At 40.6% G+C, this 22,743-nt stretch overlaps 1 protein-coding gene across 4 annotated transcripts in view; it reads left to right on the top strand.

Annotated features, from left to right (window-relative positions):
- TMEM67 (transmembrane protein 67) overlaps positions 1–22,743 on the top strand; it is a 64,892-nt gene that overhangs the window by 34,666 nt on the left and 7,483 nt on the right. For all 4 annotated transcript variants that reach the window (XM_068237645.1, XM_068237646.1, XM_068237647.1 and 1 more), the window contains exons 19-23: positions 9,803–9,899; positions 11,100–11,233; positions 12,401–12,541; positions 12,632–12,712; positions 20,131–20,247. In XM_068237645.1, the coding sequence (XP_068093746.1) occupies positions 9,803–9,899; positions 11,100–11,233; positions 12,401–12,541; positions 12,632–12,712; positions 20,131–20,247 (570 nt within the window). The remainder of the gene's footprint in view (positions 1–9,802; positions 9,900–11,099; positions 11,234–12,400; positions 12,542–12,631; positions 12,713–20,130; positions 20,248–22,743) is intronic.

The raw sequence follows: 22,743 nt of genomic DNA on the forward strand, positions 1-22,743 counted from the left end.
TAATTATTACGATTAGCAATATTGGAGTCCCAATTGAAAACAATCCAGGCAGAAAGGATCCTATTCCTGAAGCACCGTCTGTGACTGCAGTACCAATGCCTGTAGCAAGAGTCAAAAGTCCATTAGCCAAAGGTTGTAGTACTTCAGGTAGGGTAGTAGTCTCACTGATTAACCTTTCTACTTGGGCCAATTGGAGATATCTTTTCAAGAGTGTTGGTTAGAATTTGCTTTCTTTCTAGTGTCTCTTTACACAAGGTATATTTTGGCTTAAGTAAAAAAAAATTCTCTTTTTTTTATGTATCATGCTGGATTCCTGAGACATGCTGTGCTGAGTTTTCTGAATGAGGCAGGTACTGTCCTTGAGACACGGGTAGCTAATTGTTTCAGTGAAAGAGCAAGCTTCAGCTACAAGCCATGGAGGTTCAGGTGCTTAATTGAAGTTTTATTCTTGGCTCTTCTTTGAGGTCAGAACGTTGGTTGTGTTTTATTACATCAATGTTGACAAAGTATATTAGGGATTGGAATAATGTTCATGTAAATCAGGGGTCTCAAACTCAATTTACCCGGGGGCCGCAGGAGGCAAAGTCAGGATGAGGCTGGGCCGCATAAGGGAGTTCACGTGTCCCCGCCGCAAAACGAGGGCTGCAGAGCCCCCAAATCGCCCCGGGGGGCAATCCGCCGGCATTTCCTGGAAGGGGCAGAGCTTTCAGCTTCAGCTCTGCTCCTCCTGACGTCAATCGCGGCGGATCGCCGCCTCTGCCTGCCTCTGCCAGTTTCAGGAGGGGGGACCCCACATAATTATTAAAAAAAAATTCCCACACTCTAAACATAAAAAAAAAAAAGGGAAAATAGGAAAAAATGCCAGGAATCTTCATACAGCCATATTGCGGCTGTATAGCGATCCCTGGCCAAAGCGCTGCGGCTGCGTATGGACCCCCTGGAAACCCTGTCAGGAAATGTATTGCTCTTTCTTTTGATACATGTAAAATTACACTACCGTTAGGCTTGCTACTAAAAGTGACATTTACCGCATTTAAAAGTATACTATTTTCCTTCGAAACTTTAAAATTGATTTTCTCAAAAACTATAAGGTCTTTTTGAAAAATTGTTTTTTCCTCTTATTTCTAATGATCTCCTTAACATATCCTGCAAATTTAGGGTTTCTAGCATTTAAGGTGGATTTGCTATTAACCATTAAAGTAGGCAGGTTTTTAAATGTGTATTTTTTCCTTTGCAACTTTAAAATCGATTTTCTCAAAAACTATAAGGCCGATTTGAAAAATTTTTTTTTCCTCTTGTAGCCACTGAGGGCCCCTACAAGCTCTGGGGCCCTGGGGCCACAAAATATTGTATCGAGGGCCGCAAACGGCCCGCGGGCCGCGAGTTTGAGACCCCTGATGTAAATTATACATGTGTGTGCTAGACCAGTGAAAAAACCTATTTGTACTAGTTTTGTTTGTCTTATACAAGTTTAGAAATGTAGTCTCACAAGAAGGTTTTAGTGTACTGGATGACAATTCAGAAATCCATATTTCTTTTAATCATTTCCAAGGTTCATTCCATAAATATAACCATTAAGCATCCATTATAATTTACTCCATTAAGTGTTTAAAGTTCTTTTTCCATGTTTTATCTGACAGTAATTAGCTTGACTTCTAATGCTTTTCTTTTAATAAGGATTGCATCTGCTATCTGTATGTCATTTTCATCTTTCAATGAAAATAGCGAGATCATGGTTTGATGAAGGATTCTTGCTCCTTTATACATTTTGCTTAATTTTTATTCAGATGAATAAAGGGCCTTTCCCCCCACTTGAAGCCATATTCAGTCATGGTTTCAAATTAACAGTCTTTCACATAGTTAGAATTAGAAACTATGTTGGCAGATCATCAGTATGAACAGTCTTTATGTGGAACCAAACTTCAAGTTAGAAATGTATTCCGAAGACCCAACCAATATAACTTGTACACTTGCATAACTTACATCAAAGCTGTGTTTGTAGAGGCAGAGTAGTATAACTGCATATGAGGAAAGTCCGTTATAACGTACCTGTGCATATACTGCCTTCTAACGGAGACTATTGACGACATCTACATGCGTTTGGTTGACTTTACCACATGCGTTCAGTTACATCATTTATATCCATGTTATACAGCTGTGTTGGATGATCTTAAGGTTTTAGATAAACAATCTACTTTAGCCATGTTATTGTTCATTTATCTGTGTTGAAGATTTCCAACAGTGTTATCACATGTAACACAAGGAATGATTGGACTGAAATTTTGCATTAAAACAGATATCTCACTAAAGTTCAAACTGGGGTAGTACCATCCAGGTTGCTTTGTTCAAAGACTCATTTGCAGTACATCTTCAGTACAACTTAATAAAAGAACAGGGCAGAATAAACAGCTTTTTGTGAGTTAGAAGTCTTTAAATTCCAAGAGAGTAAATACCAGAGTCAGTCTGTACGCTCTTATCGCAGTGGGAAACTGAAAGTATGTCCAGAGCTTGCTGAAGGTCACATCCAGTCTCCGCTAAATAATTGGTGTAGCGATTCTCCCACACAGATCTGTAAAGAGCAGACACGCTGAAAAACAGATTCACTTGTATATCAAAGTCTTAACTGTGAATGAGGGCTCTATGTTATAGAGACATTATGCCAGTAATTGTAATCCACACGGTATGATGGTGCCATAGAAGTGCAATCCAGGAGCATCAACTTTGCACAATGTTGGACAGGTTGTTCTTCACTCAAATCAAAGCTTTTCATTTTGTTTGAAAAGGCAAAATCTTTCATTCAAATAGTCAATTGTCTCAAAAATAGTGAGATACTCATGTTTTTTTGCGTTACATGTGAGTCCTGTAAATGTCTCGAAGTTATAAGTACTCATGCACTTGTAATATTTATGATTGTATCCTTACGGGAAGCAGGGAAAAGGCCAATGTTGGAGTGCAATACTCATTTCTGCAATCATCTCTTCCGGAGTTGAATGCAGAGGTGTAGCAACTCTGCCGTAAATCGCAGCAGGACTTGTTTCAAAAGGGAAGAATAAAAAAAAAAATCTTCTAGAAAGAGAAGGCCTTTGTATTCCTTGTTGATGCTGAGTTGTTCACTGTAAGCACTTTATCCCCATTTATTGAAAAAATAAAAATATATTTTGTTCAAAAATTAATTCTAACTGTAGCGATCATCAATATAACAATGTCAAAAAGTACTTGCAAAAATAAAAAAATAGCCAGAAAAATCATTAAACAAAAATGACATTTCCCACTTTTTGTTCATGTCAGATATCAGTTGTTCCTTTCACGTATGAAGGTGGATGGGCTGTAGCAACATCTCTGAAGCATTATTTCTGTACGAATCATTTTCCTTATCATAATTCTTTTTATTTTGTAAAAATCATATCCAACAGTCTGTAATTAGAAAAATTGCTTGGCATGTTGAAAAAAAATATAGTGCTTCTTTCCCATAAATGTCTTAAATGACTGCCTTATTTGCTGTAGTTTTATCATTGGGGGAAAGAGGAAAAAAAACCCAGTACAGGCTGGTTCAAATACTGTCTTGTCTAAGGTTTTCACAAGTGCAGATGAACCAATAACAAATAGGAGCTTACTTTTTGTAAGACCTAAAATAGGAAGAGAGTTAGTTAGACATGCATTTCAGATGACCAAAATCGTATTGGCTTAGACTAGGGAAGAATTGAAAACTATCAAAACTAGAAGTACCTTTTATACTTGATAGCTTGATTGTAATATCTCATACAGCTTTTTCTGTGTAAAACCCATCAACAGATTAACTATCTTAATAGAAGATGTTTTATGCGAGACAGAAGAAAAAAGTTTGATGAGGCTCTGTACATTTTATAGGCTATAGGATTGCTATACACCAGCGGTTTTGGAGGTAAGCCTGGCTTCAGGGGCATAAAGAGATACTTTGGATATTCAGTAGTAGTGTATTGTGTGAGACCACAGTCGCTCATTTAAAGCTGGAATATTGCAAATACCTTCTATTTTTTAAGAAAGTAAACTACACTACACTGCTTTTTAGCAGGAGAGATTTATGGTCTCCTTTATTCCCCTATACTTTGTTAGTGGTTTTGTATCACCCCAAGCTGATTGAGTATTCAGAAAAAATAAAATACAGTTTTCAGAACACTCTTGTGAATGTATCCGCTGTAATGTGTCGCTCGTGGGCAGATATCAGCGTTCCCCTGTTGGTGGTGCATTGGGTATGGAATGTGCAGGAATAAATTCCACTTGAGAAGATAAATCATGTAAAGTTTTGTAGGAGACTGCTGGTCTATGATCAGTTACTAGCTTCTCAGCATAGCTGTGAACACGACTTGTTTTCTTCTGAGCCTCACTGTTGTGTAGATCTGAAGATGTACACTGTTTTTGACAACTGTAAGTACATAGAAGAAACTTCTAAAAGGCTACAATGATCCTTTATACATATGGTAAGAAATAACAGGTTGGTATGTCTGATCTTCTAACATAGCCTTTTCTTCTTATATAGCAGCAGTTCTTCTAATCTGATAAGCAGAAGCAAACCTTCATTCACTTGTAGGTTTATTCCTATCCACCATACACTTTATAAATCTTCCTTCATTGTTTGCGAAGAGTAATAAGGTGCTTTTAGAAACATGAAATTTGAAGTCTGTGTTCTGATAGTGGACAATTTTATATATAGGTTGTCTGCTCATTGTCTCACTAATCTATAAATCACTGTTGCGCTATGGACAAGCGCTTGGTTGTAAGTTTTTTCAGTCAGCTCCACTTTTCCTTGAGGAGGGGGCTATCATCGCTGCGCGCTCTCTTCTCATAGCTTGGTTAACCATCTCTGTGCTGTACTGCTGTGGAAGCAGGGGCGTAGCAATAGGGGGTGCAGAGGTAGCGACCGCATCGGGGCCCTTGGGCAAGAGGGGCACCGTAGGGCCCACCCTGAACTTCAGTATAAGCTCTCTATTTGTCCTGTGCTCATAATAATCACTTCTATAGATACTTTGAATAGTGGTAATCATTACCAAGCCGCTCCCAATCCCCTTCTTGCACCTCTGACACTGTAGTTGCCATTGGCAGGTTTTGGTGCGCCCTATCAATTGTTATGTATAGATTGCTTGGGGGGGCCCCAATGTAAAACTCGCACCGGGGCCCACAGCTCCTAGGCTACGCCACTGTGTGGAAGGTGATTAAACATAGAAGTTTTGACCATTGATGTAGCTCAATTTCAATGTATAAAGTCTCTGAAGATTCTTTAAAACATTCTTATGTGTCTAATGCAATTGACTGTACTTTCCATGTTTGATCACATCTCCATTCTTCTGTACTCGGATACTGGGATATACCCAAGTTCTAGGGTTATTTGTCACTGTCTCTGAACAGATCTGTAAGTCATTGTAGTGGTAGATCTGATGTCACAGAGCTCTTGATTGGAGTTATTTAGCTCCCTCTGATCATTCTTCACTTTAATGCTGTATTGGAATTGGCTGTAAATGTTCAAGGCTGGTAGCTTGCCACATTGTGAGTAAAATTACTTGCTTGTCTATGCAAATATACCACTTCTACATTTCCTGTGATTTATTACTTTATTACTGTTTGATCGTAGTTTTTTAGGTCAATAGTGACATAGAGGTTCTGTTATATCACGTTATATCATTTATTTATTTATTCTTCATATATGTTGTACTGCTGGAAAACTGCTTTGACGTTTGAGCAAGTATATTTCTCCGATTTTTCTTTACAGCGTGCTTGGAGAAGTTGTGAGAAGGGTATTTCCAGTAATTGTCCGGTTAATAATCCTTGATATGTATGACTGTCAGCAATAAAATATAATCCAGTAGTTGAGAATTTATACATAAATCCGTATACAGCACTGGTCCCAACAATACACTGACTATGGAAGTACATTGAATAATTCTTCCTCAAATACATTGTCCAGTTTTATCTTTGGATTTATGTAGTATAAAACTCCACATTTTCAGCAGGTGCATTTTAGCATGGCTCCTTAGTCATCTTCATAGTGAAACACTGATCTATTCTGCTTGCTGTGATTAAGTATAATAAATCCTGTTATTATAAATCTTTATTTCATTTATTTCTGAAAGTTTTTCAGTTGCAGAAGCACTTCAGATACTGCTCTACCTACTAAGGACATCTGTTCTAAAAGTTTTTTGTACTTAAAGCTCTAAAAACTGTAACCTACATATTCGTTACAGAAACTATTTACTGTTAGCCAACTGCAGAGGCATATTAAATACTGACTTTCTACTAATACTGCTATGTATGAGTTTTTTATGCTTAGAGCTTTAAAAACTACAGCCTATGTATTAGCTGCAGAAACAATGGATGTCAAAGCATTTTTTAATAAAACGTGCACAGAAATATAATCAAAGTGGGTTATAAAAGTCTTTGTTTAACGAGTATTTTTGGGGTGATTCACTATCCATTTTTTTTAAGGCAAGTGTAATCCACTATGTTCAGCATACAATTGTATTTTTAAAAGTATCAGGTCTAATTTATCCAGTAGGCCTTGATTTCTTGAAGATGTCTCTTTCTCATGTCTTTTGGAAGATTAGATAAGAAGTCTTTGGGATTTTGAAATGTAGTTAAGAGGCAAGCATCGCTAGAATGCAGCATCCTATTCTTCATGAAATTCATCTTTAATTCATCTTTCAGACATTTTTAATTTGATAATGAATCTAATCTCCCTCATTTGTATTTTTCACTTGTTCCATGCATTATATACAGTCAAACAAAAGTATCATGCCATATCTATGATTTAAAGCGTTCTGTGAATTCATTTCAGCTTCTGTGTTAGTAAGGGCTTTTCCCTTCCAGCCGAGGTGCTGTGTGGAACACTAGGTTCGCCTTGTTTTGCATGTGTTGCCATAGGGTGAAGCAGGTGGAGTGTGTAACTGAATTCTTACATTCCACAGAAGTCCGTTTTGTATTCCTGCAGTGATCTGTTTTCTTATTGGGGTTCCTCTCCTAAGAGTTATGGGCAGCAGTGTCTTTGAGTATTCTATTGCCAGTGGTCAGACAGTTGGTGAGTCACAAACTTTTCAGTCTGTTACCTTCGCTGTTGCCTGGTCCAATTGCATCAGAAATCAATAGGACTTCCTCGCCAATAATCACTCCATTCGTCATTGAAGAAGGGCCGAACCTGACGGGGAGAGTTTCTGTTTTCAGCTGCTGTTAATGTGATTTCACTTGAAGCGTCAGTCTGGGATTTTCCTGTGTCCACTCAGCATCTGGTTTAAGAGACATTGTGGAGTGATCTCCAGACTTCAGTTATTGCCAGCTTCACCTTTGCTGTAGAAATTCCTTAGCCCAATCACATTGTAAGAGCTTGTCTTTACCCCGCAGTCTTTAATAATGCAACAAAAAGTTCAGAACTTATAATGGTGTTACATTATTAGCCTAAATAACATTTTTGGTATGTATTTGGTAGGTGAACTCCTCCATTCTGCTCACTTGCTATCTCCTGCATTGTGACTGTTTCTCCAGCCTATATTGAAAAACTCTCATTGTTGGCACAACATTTACACAAGCAAAGTCTTTAATGTTTGGATTTCTTGGAAGTGTAGGAGTCCTGAGTACAATGCATTTGTCTGTTTCAGTTCTTTTAGAGCTTTTAAAAATGCAGAGGTCCAATTACTTTGAGTCATTCTTCAGTTTTTGTTTTTTTTTTGCAAATCTTTTGTTTCTACTGCATTTCAAGAGTTGTGTATTCCAATAGTTGTTTTCCAGGAGTCTTGTTTTCCAAGAGTTGTATCCCAGGAAGAGTTGTGTTGTTTGTTGAGGTATCAATTCTTTTCCAAAAGTACTGAAATCTGTGGCTGGCAGGAGATCAGAAACACACTTTTTTTTTTCCAAACATAGCTGTCAAACGGCATCTGCAGCAGCCTCACAGATAAAGTTTATCTTGTTTTGTCAATTCCAGATGAACTGAGATTTTCTCCTCCTTAATCATCCCGTATGCTGATTTGTGTACATATAGTATTTCATCATGTACTGAGAAAAGTTGTCTGTAAAAACCTTGTAATTCATCCACAATTTTTATTTGGTCCTGTGCATTACATTGTAGTAACAGCCCTCCTTATCAGTGTAGGTGCTGTTTTAATCATTGCAGCTACCATAAATGTAAGATTTATGACCTTATCATTTGAAGTAGCCATAACTTATTTCCTTTTTTTTTTTAAAGATCTTTTTTGTGCGCACAAAACCCCTTTGTTTTGTTTTCTCAGTCATTAAGAAACCTCTTTTGCTAGTATTTCAAGGAGATATCCACGTGGGCGCCAATTGTTGGACTATTACGGTATATAAAATAGATGAACCAACTATGGAAAATACTAAACTCAATTAAGCGTCAGTTCTCCTGGAGTGGGTCAGATGGGCTGTATAGCCACTGTCATACCAACAATATGTATTTGTAGTATCACAGATATCTCCATTGAAATAATAGAGTCTTAGACGTAGATCCTTTTGTATAAAAATGTATTCTTGTTATATGCAAGCAATATACAAAATTACATAGAACAATGTTATCAGAAATATTGAAGTAACATCATAAATATCTAACAGCTTTGGTCATCTGAAGTACATGAATTAAAAAGATACTTTACCAAACTCTCATTCCTGGGTGTCCGAACCCACGACCCTGAGATTAGTCCCATTCTAAGCCATACGATATACAGTGCCTCTAATGATCCCAACTGAGCTTTTCAAGGCCATATTTATACTATTTGTTTCTTCAGGGTCACCAAAAGGCCAGACATGTCTAGAAATGTCCCATCCATGTGAGGGGGAGTTGGCCTTGGATGGAGCCAACTTGAAATTTACGACATACAGGGTTTATACACAGTTGATAGGTCGTTCAGAGTTCATACTTTTACTAGGTGAAAGTTCTTTCTACAGAGTTCACCAAGAGTTTATTCTTTCTGGGTGAAGGTTCACCAACAGTTTAAGCTTACTGGGTGAAAGGGTATCTATAGTTCATAAGCAGTTCATACGGTTATTATAATTTACAGCACACCAGATATAATAGGATTATAAAACACACACTGCACATGATATAATAATGCAAACAGTTACATTAGTCATATAACATAAGATATGCATATATATGTTTCTCTAATTATAGTTCTTACACTATTTAAGTTTACCTAATGACAACCTGATAATAAAGATTAAATATGTTTGACACTTGGGCAGGCATACTTGAGCAGGTAGAGATGTCATTCTGAGGCTACAGCCACCTGAAGCCTGATGGTCACACTGACAGACGTTTTAATAGTTTTGGGAAACTATGGCTTAGGCCTCATTCACACTATATTCTTTGCAGTGCGCTTTTCAGCAACAAGTATGGTGTGCAACATGCATGAACATTAGAAGTGTATCAACTGCACTGTCTGACATTCATACCTTATGCACTGCGCAACAGTGCAATGCAAATATAGCACTGCTGTACGCCTATTTTGGCACAGCGCAGCGATTCATTATAGTGAATGGGATCAGCAGCGCAGTGCAGATGGCGTACAGTTAGCTAGTGTGAACGAGGCCTTACAAATCTCTACTGAGGAAACTCCTCCCAAAATGTGTCTTGTGAAATGAAGGGGAATTTTCCTTAGTGGTGCAGTATAGCAATATTGTTTAGCTACACTTGTGGGTTCAGTAGCTTTAGTTTTAATGCAGACATCTGTAGAGTGGTGCTGTGGTTTTTGATTCCTTTGTTTACAGTAAAACTATTGAAATTGTATTACTTTATGACATTATGAATTTACTCAACTCAAATCTGTTTCAGGCCCTACAGTTTTTAAGCACACTGATGTCTCAGCTGAGCACTGACATCTTCTTCATTGATTGGGAGAGGCCAAAAAACAGACCATTAAAATCTGAAGGTGAGATTGTGTGTCTGTGTGTTGCGGGCTCCTGAGGTATGTCACGTGATCAGGAGAAGGAGGTATGGTAGCACAGAGTATTCGACTTCCAGCAAAAACAAAAGTGGCTTAAAGAGACACTGAAGTGTGTAAAAAAAAAAAAAAAAAAAAAAAAAAAAAAATTATGATATAATGAATTGGTAGTGTAGTACGGATAATTACTAGATTAGTAGCAAAGAAAATATTTGCATTTTTTTTTCAGTTATATCGTGTTTTTTTTTTTTATATAACATTGCATCATTCTGTAATATTTGCAGTTTACACACTACTCTGCATTGTAAATGATTTTACAGAGCAGGCTAGTGAACTTTTGAACTGTCCTCTGCAGAGAGAAAAACAATACAGTGACAGACACTTGAGATAACAAGCTTCAGAAGACAGAGCTCTCTGTGACTTTGAAAGTCGTGGAGCTCAATGGCTCTTTTGCATAGATAACTGGAGTATCTTAACTCTTCCTGTACTGGAAACAATATCAGACTTATGTCTCTGCTTCTAATGTTTTATCTCTTAGCTGTACTACACATACAAATCATTATATCATAATTTTTTTTTTCACAGCAGTGTCTCTTTAACGCATTGTTGGATCCAAGCAGGGGCCCCATGCTAAATTTGTTGGGGGTGTCCCGTGGGTTATTGCTGCACACAGACTCAAATTTTTTTGCTGCTTACAATGATGATGGACATTGGAAGGGCCACATAAAATGCCAAATAGGTCCATATTCGGCCTGCTGGCCTTGACCTTGACACCTGTGCCTTAGAGCCTTCCCGGTACTCTGGCTCCCCTTTTTCCATACTCGGGCTTGTGCGAGTGCAATATGGACCCAAGTACTTTCAAGGAGACCAAAAGAGGTAAGCAGTTTTGAACAGAAGCCCAGCGGTGGAACAAGGGAAGGCACAGAGCACCAAGAAGGCTCTAAGGCACAGAGTCAAACTCAAGATCCCATTCTTAGGTGAGTATCGTTGTTGTGCCATTGTTGAATTCACAGAATGTGCACATTTTGTTTGTTGTAAACTGTAGGGGATAGCTTGTTTTTACGATGGTGATCAAGCGTGTGTGCAGAGCCTGAATGGTGGCCAGGATAAGGCTGCATTTACATTTGGTAATAACTGCTTAGGAGTGTACATTGTTTGTTTTTTCCTTTTTTTGGGGGGCTCTTACAGGTGCTGCAAAAGTTGGCCCTACGCCTGTCAGTATCTGGAGGACTTACTTCATAGCCAATGAGTGGAATGAAATTCAGACCGTGCGCAGGATCAATCCCCTCTTCCAAATTTTAATCGTACTCTTCTTCCTTAAGGTAGATTTGGTTTTATTACGGTTCCATCAATTCCACGGTAGGGAAATCGTGTGGTGTTAACCTTTCACTGATAGTTGTAAATATTCACTAGTTGCTTCTTTACCACATTCAAGTTCAGTATGTGAAAGATTGTGGCAGGCCTGGCTATGTACCCTCATACTGTCAGATCTGAATCTAGCTAAAGTGTATCTGAATTCAGAACTTCCTCTCTAAAAGATAAGATACATCATAATAACCTTTTAAAGAAAAACATTTCCTTGTTACAGCTTATAGAATGCTTACTGCAGAATGGTTACTTCCTGGTATCCTGGAAGCACAGAAAGGGTTAACCTCATATTAGCTTAGAATTTGGCAAAGTCTGCTGACAGCTCAAATTACACTAGCTCATTACTTGCTGAGAAGGGAGAATTAGACAGGCTGTTCTCTATAAACACACACAGGGAGGATTTCGCTGTGTTTCCATATCTCCTGTGCAAGAGTTCAAATCCGCTTTAAAGATAATCTGTACTCTAAAATTCTTACAATAAAAAGCATACCATTCTATTCATTATGTTCTCCTGGGCCCCTCTCTGCTGTTTCTGCCACTCCCTGCTGCAATCCTGGCTTGTAATTGCCAATTTTAGACAGTGTGTACAAACAAAAGACATGGCTGTTACCAGCTTGTGATAGGCTGTGGAGAGTGTGTGTATAGCTTCTGCCAATAACAGCAGACAGCACATTCCTGCCTGAGCCCGACAGAAGAGAGAAGATTAGATCATATAACAGAGATAACGCAGCCACTGTGCAACAAGAAAAGGCTGCAGTAAGCCAGACCACATTTGGACAGGTATAGGATAGAAGAAATAAGGCTGAAAAGTTTGTTACAGAGTCTCTTTAAGAAATAAGCCTGTAATAATTCAGGCTTGCTACAGGTTGACATGCTCCTCATGACCCCTTTTGATGGCATCTCACTTACTTTTGTTGCAATTTTTTTTCCTGTGTACGTGTGCCCCCTATGGTTAGGCTTGCTTGGGTTTTGTTCAATCCCTCTGCTATGTAATTCCCACTGAAGTGTGGTGACTATGACCACTGAATTGTATTTTCTTTTTAATTTCAGCAAAAAAAAAAAAAGTTCTTGATTCAAACGTCCTGCTATAAATGCTTTCATAAAGCCTTTTTGCTTTCCAGGTGGTTGGTTTTGAGAACCTGGCATTGCGGGATTGGTCATCCAGCCTGTCCAGGGATCCACAGGATTACATAGCGCCATGGAGTCGCATTCTGCGGTATGGAGTGGCCACTGCATTATGGCTTGCTGTTGGATGTTTACAGGTATGGGGGAGGGCTGGAAGGGTGTTTATGTGATGGTCTGTGTGGTAAAAGTCAATTTTAAATTACCTCATGTCTGTTGCTTATTTTTAGATCCTCTTTTTTTCTGGAATCTATGAAAGATTTGTGGAAGACAAAATACGACAGTTTGTGGATTTATGTTCAATGAGTAATGTAAGGATTGCTGGTTGTTTTTCTACTTGATTTCTAAGTAATGCATGTGCCTAGGCACACGTTTATGAATGCTGTTATCTGATCTGGGTGTTCAGATTGACAAGTGATCATTATGCGGTGTGTACCAGCACACATACATACAGTGGAGGAAATAATTATTTGACCCCTCACTGATTTTGTAAGTTTGTCCAATGACAAAGAAATGAAAAGTCTCAGAACAGTATCATTTCAATGGTAGGTTTATTTTAACAGTGGCAGATAGCACATCAAAAGGAAAATCGAAAAAATAACCTTAAATAAAAGATAGCAACTGATTTGCATTTCATTGAGTGAAATAAGTTTTTGAACCCCTACCAACCATTAAGAGTTCTGGCTCCCTCAGAGTGGTTAGACACTTCTACTCAATTAGTCACCCTCATTAAGGACACCTGTCTTAAAGGGACTCCGAGCAGTGCAGAAACTATGGAAAGATGCACATCATTTTAAAGCTCTCTTTCTCCTCTTTCCAATGATATATAAACCGCCACCCTACGCCTTTTAGTTTTCGCTATTTTCGCAATTGAAATTGCCGCGGCCGTGATTTCGATCGCGAAAATAGAGAAAACTAAAAGGCGTACGGCAACGATGTAGGTGTCGTCAGAAAGAGGAGAAAGAGAGCTTTAAAATGATATCCATCAAGCCTTAGTTATATTGTATTACACAGGGCGACTTTTTGTCAAAGTCAGTAGCTGCATTCAGCAGAATGGAGCTGCTGACACTGGGGAAAGTGTCGTCCTGTGTAATACAATATAACTATGGCAAGATGGATATCATTTTAAAGCTCTTTTTCTCCTCTTTCTCGCGACACCAAAATCGTCGCCCTACGCCTTTTAGTTTCCTCTATTTTCGCGATCGAAATCGCGGTCGCGGCAATTTCAATCGCGAAAATAGCGAAAACTAAAAGGCGTAGGGTGGTGGTTTATATATCATTGGAAAGAGGAGAAAGAGAGCTTTAAAATGATATGCATCTTTCCATAGTTTCTGCACTGCTCGGAGTCCCTTTAACTAGTCACCTGTATAAAAGACACCTGTCCACAGCATCAATCAATCAAGCAGACTCCAAACTCTCCAACATGGGAAAGACCAAAGAGCTGTCCAAGTATGTCAGACAAAATTGTAGACCTGCACAAGGCTGGAATGGGCTACAAAACCATTAGCAAGAAGCTGGGAGAGAAGGTGACAACTGTTGGTGCGATTGTTCGAAAATGGAAGGAGCACAAAATGACCATCAATCGACCTCGCTCTGGGGCTCCACGCAAGATCTCACCTCGTGGGGTGTCAATGGTTCTGAGAAAGGTGAATAAGCATCCTAGAACTACACGGGAGGAGTTAGTGAATGACCTCAAATTAGCAGGGACCACAGTCACCAAGAAAACCATTGGAAACACATTACACCGCAATGGATTAAAATCCTGCAGGGCTTGCAAGGTCCCCCTGCTCAAGAAGGCACATGTGCAGGCCCGTCTGAAGTTTGCCAATGAACACCTGAATGATTCTGTGAGTGACTGGGAGAAGGTGCTGTGGTCTGATGAGACCAAAATAGAGCTCTTTGGCATTAACTCAACTCGCTGTGTTTGGAGGAAGAAAAATGCTGCCTATGACCCCCAAAACACCGTCCCCACCATCAAGCATGGGGGTGGAAACATTTTGCTTTGGGGGTGTTTTTCTGCTAAGGGCACAGGACAACTTGATTGCATTAACGGGAAAATGGACGGAGCCATGTATCGTGAAATCCTGAACGACAACCTCCTTTCAGTGTTCCAGCACGACAATGACCCAAAACATACAGCAAAGGCAACAAAGGAGTGGCTCAAGAAGAAGCAAATTAAGGTCATGGAGTGGCCTAGTCAGTCTCCGGACCTTAAAGGGGAACTGAAGAGAGAGGTATATGGAGGCTGTCATGTTTATTTCCTTTTAGACAATACCAGTTGCCTGGCAGCCCTGCTGATCCTCTGCCTCTAATACTATTAGCCATAGCCCCTAAACAAGCATGCAGCAGATCAGGTGTTTCAGTGGTTCAGACTTATAAGTCTGATCTGACAAGACTAGCTGCATGCTTGTTTCTGGTTTTAATCAGATACTACTGCAGAGAAATAGACCAGCAGGGCTGCCAGGCAACTGGTATTGATTAAAAGGAAATAAACATGACAGCCTCCATATACCTCTCTCTTCAGTTCCCCTTTAATCCAATAGAAAACCTATAGAGGGAGCTCAAGCTCAGAGTTGCACAGAGACAGCCTCGAAACCTTAGGGATTTAGAGATGATCTGCAAAGAGGAGTGAACCAACATTCCTCTTAAAATGTATGCAAACTTGGTCATCAATTACAAGAAACGTTTGACCTCTGTGCTTGCAAACAAGGGTTTTTCCACTAAGTATTAAGTCTTCTATTGTTAGAGGGTTCAAAAACTTATTTCACTCAATGAAATGCAAATCAGTTGCTATCTTTTATTTAAGGTTATTTTTTTGATTTTCCTTTTGATGTGCTATCTGCCACTGTTAAAATAAACCTACCATTGAAATGATACTGTTCTGAGACTTTTCATTTCTTTGTCATTGGACAAACTTACAAAATCAGTGAGGGGTCAAATAATTATTTCCTCCACTGTAGCTGAGGAAATAGGATCAGGAATTAATTTAGTATTATTTGTGATTAATCTAGCTCCATCATGTTCCATGGTGTTAGACAATACATGAGACATAGTACATACAGTTGAGGTGGAATAAAAATATATATGCAGCAGTACTTAACCAGTTCAGCCTTCAGTCGTTCTCACTTTATGCATCTGAGCAATGTTCACCTCCCATTCATTAGCCTATAACGTTATCACTACTTATCACAATGAATTGATCTATAGCTTGTTTTTTCCGCCACCAATTAGGCTTTCTTTGGGTGGTACATTTTGCTAAGAGCCACTTTACTGTAAATGCATTTTAACAGGAAGAATAAGAAAAAAATGGAAAAAAATCATTATTTCTCAGTTTTCAGCCATTATAGTTTTAAAATAATACATGCCTTCATAATTAAAACTCACGTATTGTATTTGCCCATCTGTCCCGGTTATTACACCATTTAAATTATGTCCCTATCACAATGAACGGCGACAATATTTTATTTGGAAATAAAGGTGCATTTTTTCCGTTTTGCATCCATCACTATTTACAAGTTGAAAAGTAAAAAAAAAAAAAAAATAGAACTATTTCATCTTTACATTGATATTTAAAAAGTTTAGACCCTTAGGTATATATTGACATATTTTTTTTTTAATTGTAATGTTTTTTTTTTTTTTTTGTTTTTTTTTATATGAAACATTTTATTTGGGTATTTTTGGAAGGGTGGGATGTAAATAGTATTTGTTTGGGGTAAATATATGTGCATTTTTATTTTTTTTTACATTTAGTTGTAGTTTTACTTTTTGGCCACAAGATGGCAGCCATGAGTTTGTTTGCATGACTCACTCTAAGCGTAACATACGCTTAGAGGGACGCATGAAGCCAGAAAAAGCGAAGCTTCCGAGAGAAGCTGTCGCTTTTTCTGCGGGGGAGAGGAATCAGTGATCAGGCACAATAGCCTGATTCACTGATTGCCTGGCTAACGAACCGCGGCCCTGAGGAAGTGGTCTTTCTTGAACCACGCCACGCGTGGAGCGTCTAGTGTGCCTCCCTCCACCCTTACTTCATGGCTGCCTCCATCCATCACCCTGGGCTATGTATGTATATCCCTTAACACACAGGTATTCCTGATCCATATATGCACTGTCTATACATGACTTTATTGTTTATCGTTCATGTTCCATGAGCATACTGTCACTTATAAGCACTCTTTAGGCCTTTCTCTCACTTTTTTGTTTACAGGAGACCTTCACAGGTGGTAATATCTTTATTAATCATCCAGACCCGGGTCTTACTACTCAATGGTGGGCTCATTTCTATGAACTCATTTTGAGCAATTGTTTGGCAGCCAGCAGGGTTTATCTTCATTTAGGGGGTGAGGCATTTGTGATTTTGTTCCCACACAATATCGTACTGTGGTGATTTGCTGATGTCATCCCAAGATGGGTTGGCGTCTTCTGCACATGTGCCGCGCTAGAATGTGCCCATGTCACCAGGAGTGTACTGCGCCTACGCGGTACATTCTTGATGACGTGGGTGCTCGCCCACACTTGCACAGCAGATGGTGGGTCTGCGATCCTTCAGAGGCTGCTGGTGGGACCCGGAGAAGACGTGAGCTGCGGCGAGGGACACAAGTGACTTCTAGGTGCTGGTAGAAGCCACAGTTAAGTGAAGCTACATTTAATTTTCCGCACTCTCTATGTATATGGTGTGTATCCCCACCCCTTCCTAGTGATGCTTAGCCTTGGCTGATTAGATATGCGTAATTACCCCTCTGAGTATTCCAGAAGACCAGGTTTATTTTCTAGTGGCATAAGGACTTTCAGTGAACAAATATTCTGCAGAGATCACCTGACTGGAATAAAGCTGTGTCCACCAATGATAACTCCAAAATGTAAACCAGAGTGAGGAAAAATTCTACAATGGGCAAACATTGACTAATTTATAAATTAATATTTAAAAATAAGTAATTTGAGTCATTCTATTCTTCTTAAACACTGCCCTCTATGTTCTCCACTAGGGATGGGCAGTGAGATGCAAATAATTCTGAGTTGATGCAGGATTATCAGGGGTGCCTCTAGCCTTTGTCACTCCAGGGAGGAAAGTCTGTGCCCCGCACCAACACAAACACACACGCACCACACACGCCACACACACCACCCACACACACCACGCACACGCACTGCACACGCACCACACACGCCACACACACACCACCCACACACACCACACCACCCACACACCACCCACACACACACACACCACACACACGCACCGCACACGCACCACACACACACCACGCACACGCACTGCACACGCACCACAAACACACCACACACACACCACACACACACGTTCAAAGGAAGGGTCCACACACAGGCTTTTCCCAGTAACCTTGACAAAGAGGACCTTATTGACTCTGAATCGATTGTAATGGTCAAATCTTTAGGCCTCTTTCATAGTGGAACGTTGCGTGTGATGCAACGTTAACGTGTCTCTTGGGGCGCCGTTTTTGTCGCATACTGATGGAACGAAAACAGCACATGCGTTACATTAAAAAACAAACAAAAATTACTGAGCGTGTGCAACACAGATAACGCAGCAAATTTATTGCTAAAGTCACAGCATGCAGCACTTTCTAAATATTGCTACACGTTACACAAAACGCAACGTGTGCACTGTGAATGTCGCACAGACTTTGCATTGCTGTGCATTAGGGCTGGTTCAGATGGACGCTTGCAGAGCGTTTACAGCCAGCGTTCAGGGCTTGGTGTTAAACGCTCCCATTCAAGTGAATGGGAGCGTTTGTACCAAGCTTTCAAGCGCGTTTACACAAACGCGGCGTTTGGGTCCCGATTTTCCCTGGCGTTCAAGGAGCCCCTGGAAGCTACATGTAGCTTCCAGGGGAGGTTAACCGCGACGGCTAATGTCCCCCTAGGGGAAGAAAAAACGCGACCGCATCCAAACGCACACGAACGCTGCTGAACGCGACGCCAGCAAACGCAACACCTCCAAACGTCCGTCTGAACCAGCCCTTAGGCTCCCTGCACACTGCAAATCCGTTTTCCGATTCCGTTTCCGATTCCGTTTCCGATTTTCCTTGAATACATTCAACAGAAAAACGGATCAAAAAACGCAGCATGCAGTTAAGATTAAAAATCTGAATCGGAATCGGATGTAAAAACAGATTAAAAATCTGAATCTGAATCTGATTTGCTTGCAGTGTGCAAGAGGCCTTAGTCTGCGTTGGAACATTTTCTAACATGCGACTTTAACGTCCCACTGTGAAAGAGGCCTTAATGTGTGCGTGATGGGACGATAGACTTGCACAGTCCCAAGAAAAAGCCTGTGTGCGGACTCTTCCTTTTGATCTCTTGGATATTCTTCTACAAGGGCTCAGGTCCAGCACATCCTTTTCGATTACACACAGACATGCATCAAATGCAGATAATGGGCCCCCAATGATCAGATATGCCCCCCCCCATAAATCACATGCAGATAAATGTAGTTAATGCCCCCCACAGATCAAATGCAGATAACATGTCCCCACAGATCAGATATGCTCCCCATACAACACATGCAGATCTCTGCTTCTTTTCAGTTGTTTCCAGTCACAGCAGGGGGGGAGACCAGAGTAAAGCCAGGAAGGTGAGCTCAATTATATGGAGACCTTTAGCACAGAAGAGGCTAACATAAAATCCACTGGGAAAGCTGGGGGAGGGGGGCTTTGGGAATTCAGCAGTGGCCAGCATGGAATGAATGAAAGGTTTTCAAGCACAAGATCCAGCAGCTGCGCCCTGGAGCCAATTGGCGCCTCAGGTGGCCGCCTGGAGTGCCTATGCCTTTAGGCGGCCCTGAGGACTATGTAAATTTTGTGTACAAAATTTATACAGGTTGAAAATGGATGCATTGAATTCCACCTTGGTCCTCCGGTTCGCTCCATCCTGAGTCCTACTTCCTTCCTCGCCGGGCCGCCTGTACCCCATCATCTGGCAGCATGTACGTTATGTCACTACATACATAGCACAGTGGGGATGGAGAGGGGACATGGGAGGAGTTCACCGGCAGACAGGTAAGTATGCGCTCCATTGCCAACACTCTGCAGGGGTCCTGGGGGAGCACATTTTAAATGGGGGAAGACCTGGAGTCGCAGCAGTTGGCCCTGCACTGTGGCTGCTTTTATTATTATTTAATATTTATATAGCACCAACATCTTCAACAGCGCTGTACAGAGTGTATCGTCTTGTCACTTAACTGTCCCTCAGAGGGGCTCACAGTCTAATCCCTGCCATAGTCATATGTCATCGAAGTCTAGGGCCAATTTAGGGGAAGCCAGTTAATTTATCTCTGTTTTTGGGGTGTGGGAGGAAACCAGAGTACCCGGAGGAAACCCACACGACACTGGGAAAACATACAAACTCCATGCAGATAGCGCTCTGGCTGGGATCCGAATTGGGGACTCTGCGCTGCAAGGCGAGAGTGCTAACTACTACGCCACCGTGCTGCACAAATACATTTCCAGGTGAAATCTATTAAAAATCTATTTGCAGTGTGTGACTGGAATAGGTCCCTATCTGATCACATTTTTATCAGAGGGATCTATCTGTTGGTCAAATCTATAAGCCATCTGCCAGTGTATATCGGTCATGATGAAAAAATCAGTGATGTGTAAAAAGTCTTCGGTAAAATAAGGTCACCGACTTATAGAAACTTTCATGGTTTTTGGAGATTTGTATTAATAAGCGTCTTGTTGCTTTTCCCTGGCAGATTTCAGTGTTTATTTTGTCCCACAAATGCTATGGGTATTACATCCACGGGCGCTCAGTGCATGGACATTCTGACACCAACATGGAGGAGATGAACACGAATTTAAAGCGAGAAGCGGTAACTAAAAGATGAAATCCTGCCTTTCCAAACCAGCTCAGACGACAAAGCCTTAATGTTATGCTGTGTGTAATATATATACATCCAGAACTGTGGTTCTCAAAGTTCTGTGGTGCTTGTTGTACATGAAACAGTGGTGTTTTTGTTTGTTTACTCTGTTGTTTTGTTTACAAACCACGTTAGACATTTTTATTCTGATAGCTGGGGACTGCCTTACCATGCCTAACCACGCCTTACCACCGCACCCCACTATGGTAGTGCCTAGCCTTAACCTCCTAGGGAGGCCTAAGACACCCTCCGTGAACTGACATGGAAAGGCCGCTCGATCAAGCGGCCGTATCCATGGTAACCCACTTAAGACCTGCTGACGCCTATGGGCGTTAGCTGGTCGTTAAGTGGTTACTGACAAAAACAAACGTTTTTCAAAATGATCTTTGTAGGTGTTATATTGAAAAGACATGGCTTGATCAAAATGACCAGTATTTTGTGTGGATTGTAATGTGCCGCCAATAAAATGAAACAAATGAGGCCAAAATGTAATTGTAAAAATATTGCCGTAATTATATGAAGGGCATATAGTGTAAGTATGATTGGTATTAGGTCCTTTATTGTAATCGCAAACATTTCCATGATATAGCTGATACAAAATAACGGGCGCCCCTTTTCACTGCTCATTACCGCTAATCAATAACATTGAAATCTATGGAGGTGCCCTTTTTACTCAGATGGCTCTGGGGCACTTTTCAACTGATACCATAGGTTATGTCTTCTCCCCCAAACATATTTCAATCTAGATTTTTTATTTGGGCAACACCAAATGACCATTAAATATCTGATGCAGGTGCCCATAGGGGGTAACGGCCAGCATTCAGATATGCAGTTGCCAAATGCCAGCTTACAGTTCAGTGGAAGGGTACCTCATCAGACCAATGGAATTTAGCTAACATTTGCCCAACTAGGGTCTCTTAAGATTTCACTGCTGTACGGAGAGACAATACAGTAGATCAATAGATGGGGAGTATCAGTCACGGTTAGCTAGTCATTAAGTTTAGGATGATGATAACTGATAAAGAAAAGGCTAGGGGGTTAGGGCTCTTTCACACTAGGAGCTGATCTGTGCGTTTTGACAGATAGCTCCTAGGATGCAGTTAGAAAGCACTGGCGCATTTAGCCGCGGGTTACCGAAGTCTGGAATACCCCCTTGAGACTCCTGTACCTTTAAAAAGAAAAATCCCTGCAATTGCTGAAGCGGGCAAGCTGATAAATATACAGAGGCTTGCCTCCTGCAGGGTCTGTGGGAAAAACTCAGCTCTCACCTTTGTAAAGACTGCATGTGGACAGCTACATAAGGTATTTCACAGGTTGAAAAGTTTTTGACAGTCCCTAAACTTCAGGAGGGCTGCCTGCAGCTTGTGTGAGAGGCTGACAGGGACAGGAGACACATTACAGGCAAGTAGCCTCTGTGTGATGTGGGACTGCAATACAGATACGCTCTCTGCTCTATGTCAGTCTCTCCACTGCTCCCTCCTCCCTCCCTCATTCAGCCTTGTTTACCCCCTTTCCCTAGTGCTGGCTGGATGTGTCCGTGCTGCCACGAATTGCACCTTTGTGACCAAAAGTGTGTCTTTTGATATGAACATTAAATGTGGAGATATGTTTGCTTTCTATGCTGTGTTGTAAAGTTAGGTGTTAAAAGGCCCAGCACAACTGCAAGGGTTTGTTTGTCTATCATTGCTGAAGATACTATTTAGATGGCAGTTAGTATTGGTATTGCTTTAGGCCTCATTCACACTGTGTGCGGTGAGTCATGACAGACAGCACTCCACATAATGCCTGCAATGCAGGTAGCATGAAATTATATAGACTTTCATGTTACCATTCACACTACAGTTTACGTTCTCGTATACTGCGTTGTAATTTATCCGGGAACATCATCGCACACGACATATGCATTGTAATGCGTTTTTTTTTCATAGAATGGAAGCTGCCGACCGATGCGATTTAGCACATTGCAATAAATGTATGAAATTGCGTTCATGCATGCGTTGCCTAGTGTGAATGAGCCCTTTGTATCACTTTGAAAGTTTTGTAAAAACTGGGTCCTAGCTGTTCCTTTTACAGAGGAACAGGTCTTCTGGTGCCAAATTCTTTTGTCCCTTTTCAAGCCTTGGAACTGATGTACTGGTCTATATACTGACAATATACAGTATGTACCCTTCTACTGGAATTGGTTTGTGAGACTTGAAATGTGTTCCTATACTCTGAATTGATATGTAGCTTATTTACAGATGCTAATGTTGTTATCTTTATTTGGTATTTATATAGTGCCGACATCTTCCGCAGATGCATATATCCCTGCATCATATGTGACACTATGTGGCATATTCCACTGATCTGTCCAAACTAAGTCTATCTCCCGTTCCTCTCTCGGGGAGTTGTTCCAGCGCTGTCCCCCGTTCAAATTTGCTGCTTCCAGAAGCCCTCAAACACTCATGT

This window comes from Hyperolius riggenbachi, chromosome 5 (genome assembly GCF_040937935.1).
Source record: "Hyperolius riggenbachi isolate aHypRig1 chromosome 5, aHypRig1.pri, whole genome shotgun sequence".
NCBI classification, from domain to species: domain Eukaryota; kingdom Metazoa; phylum Chordata; class Amphibia; order Anura; family Hyperoliidae; genus Hyperolius; species Hyperolius riggenbachi.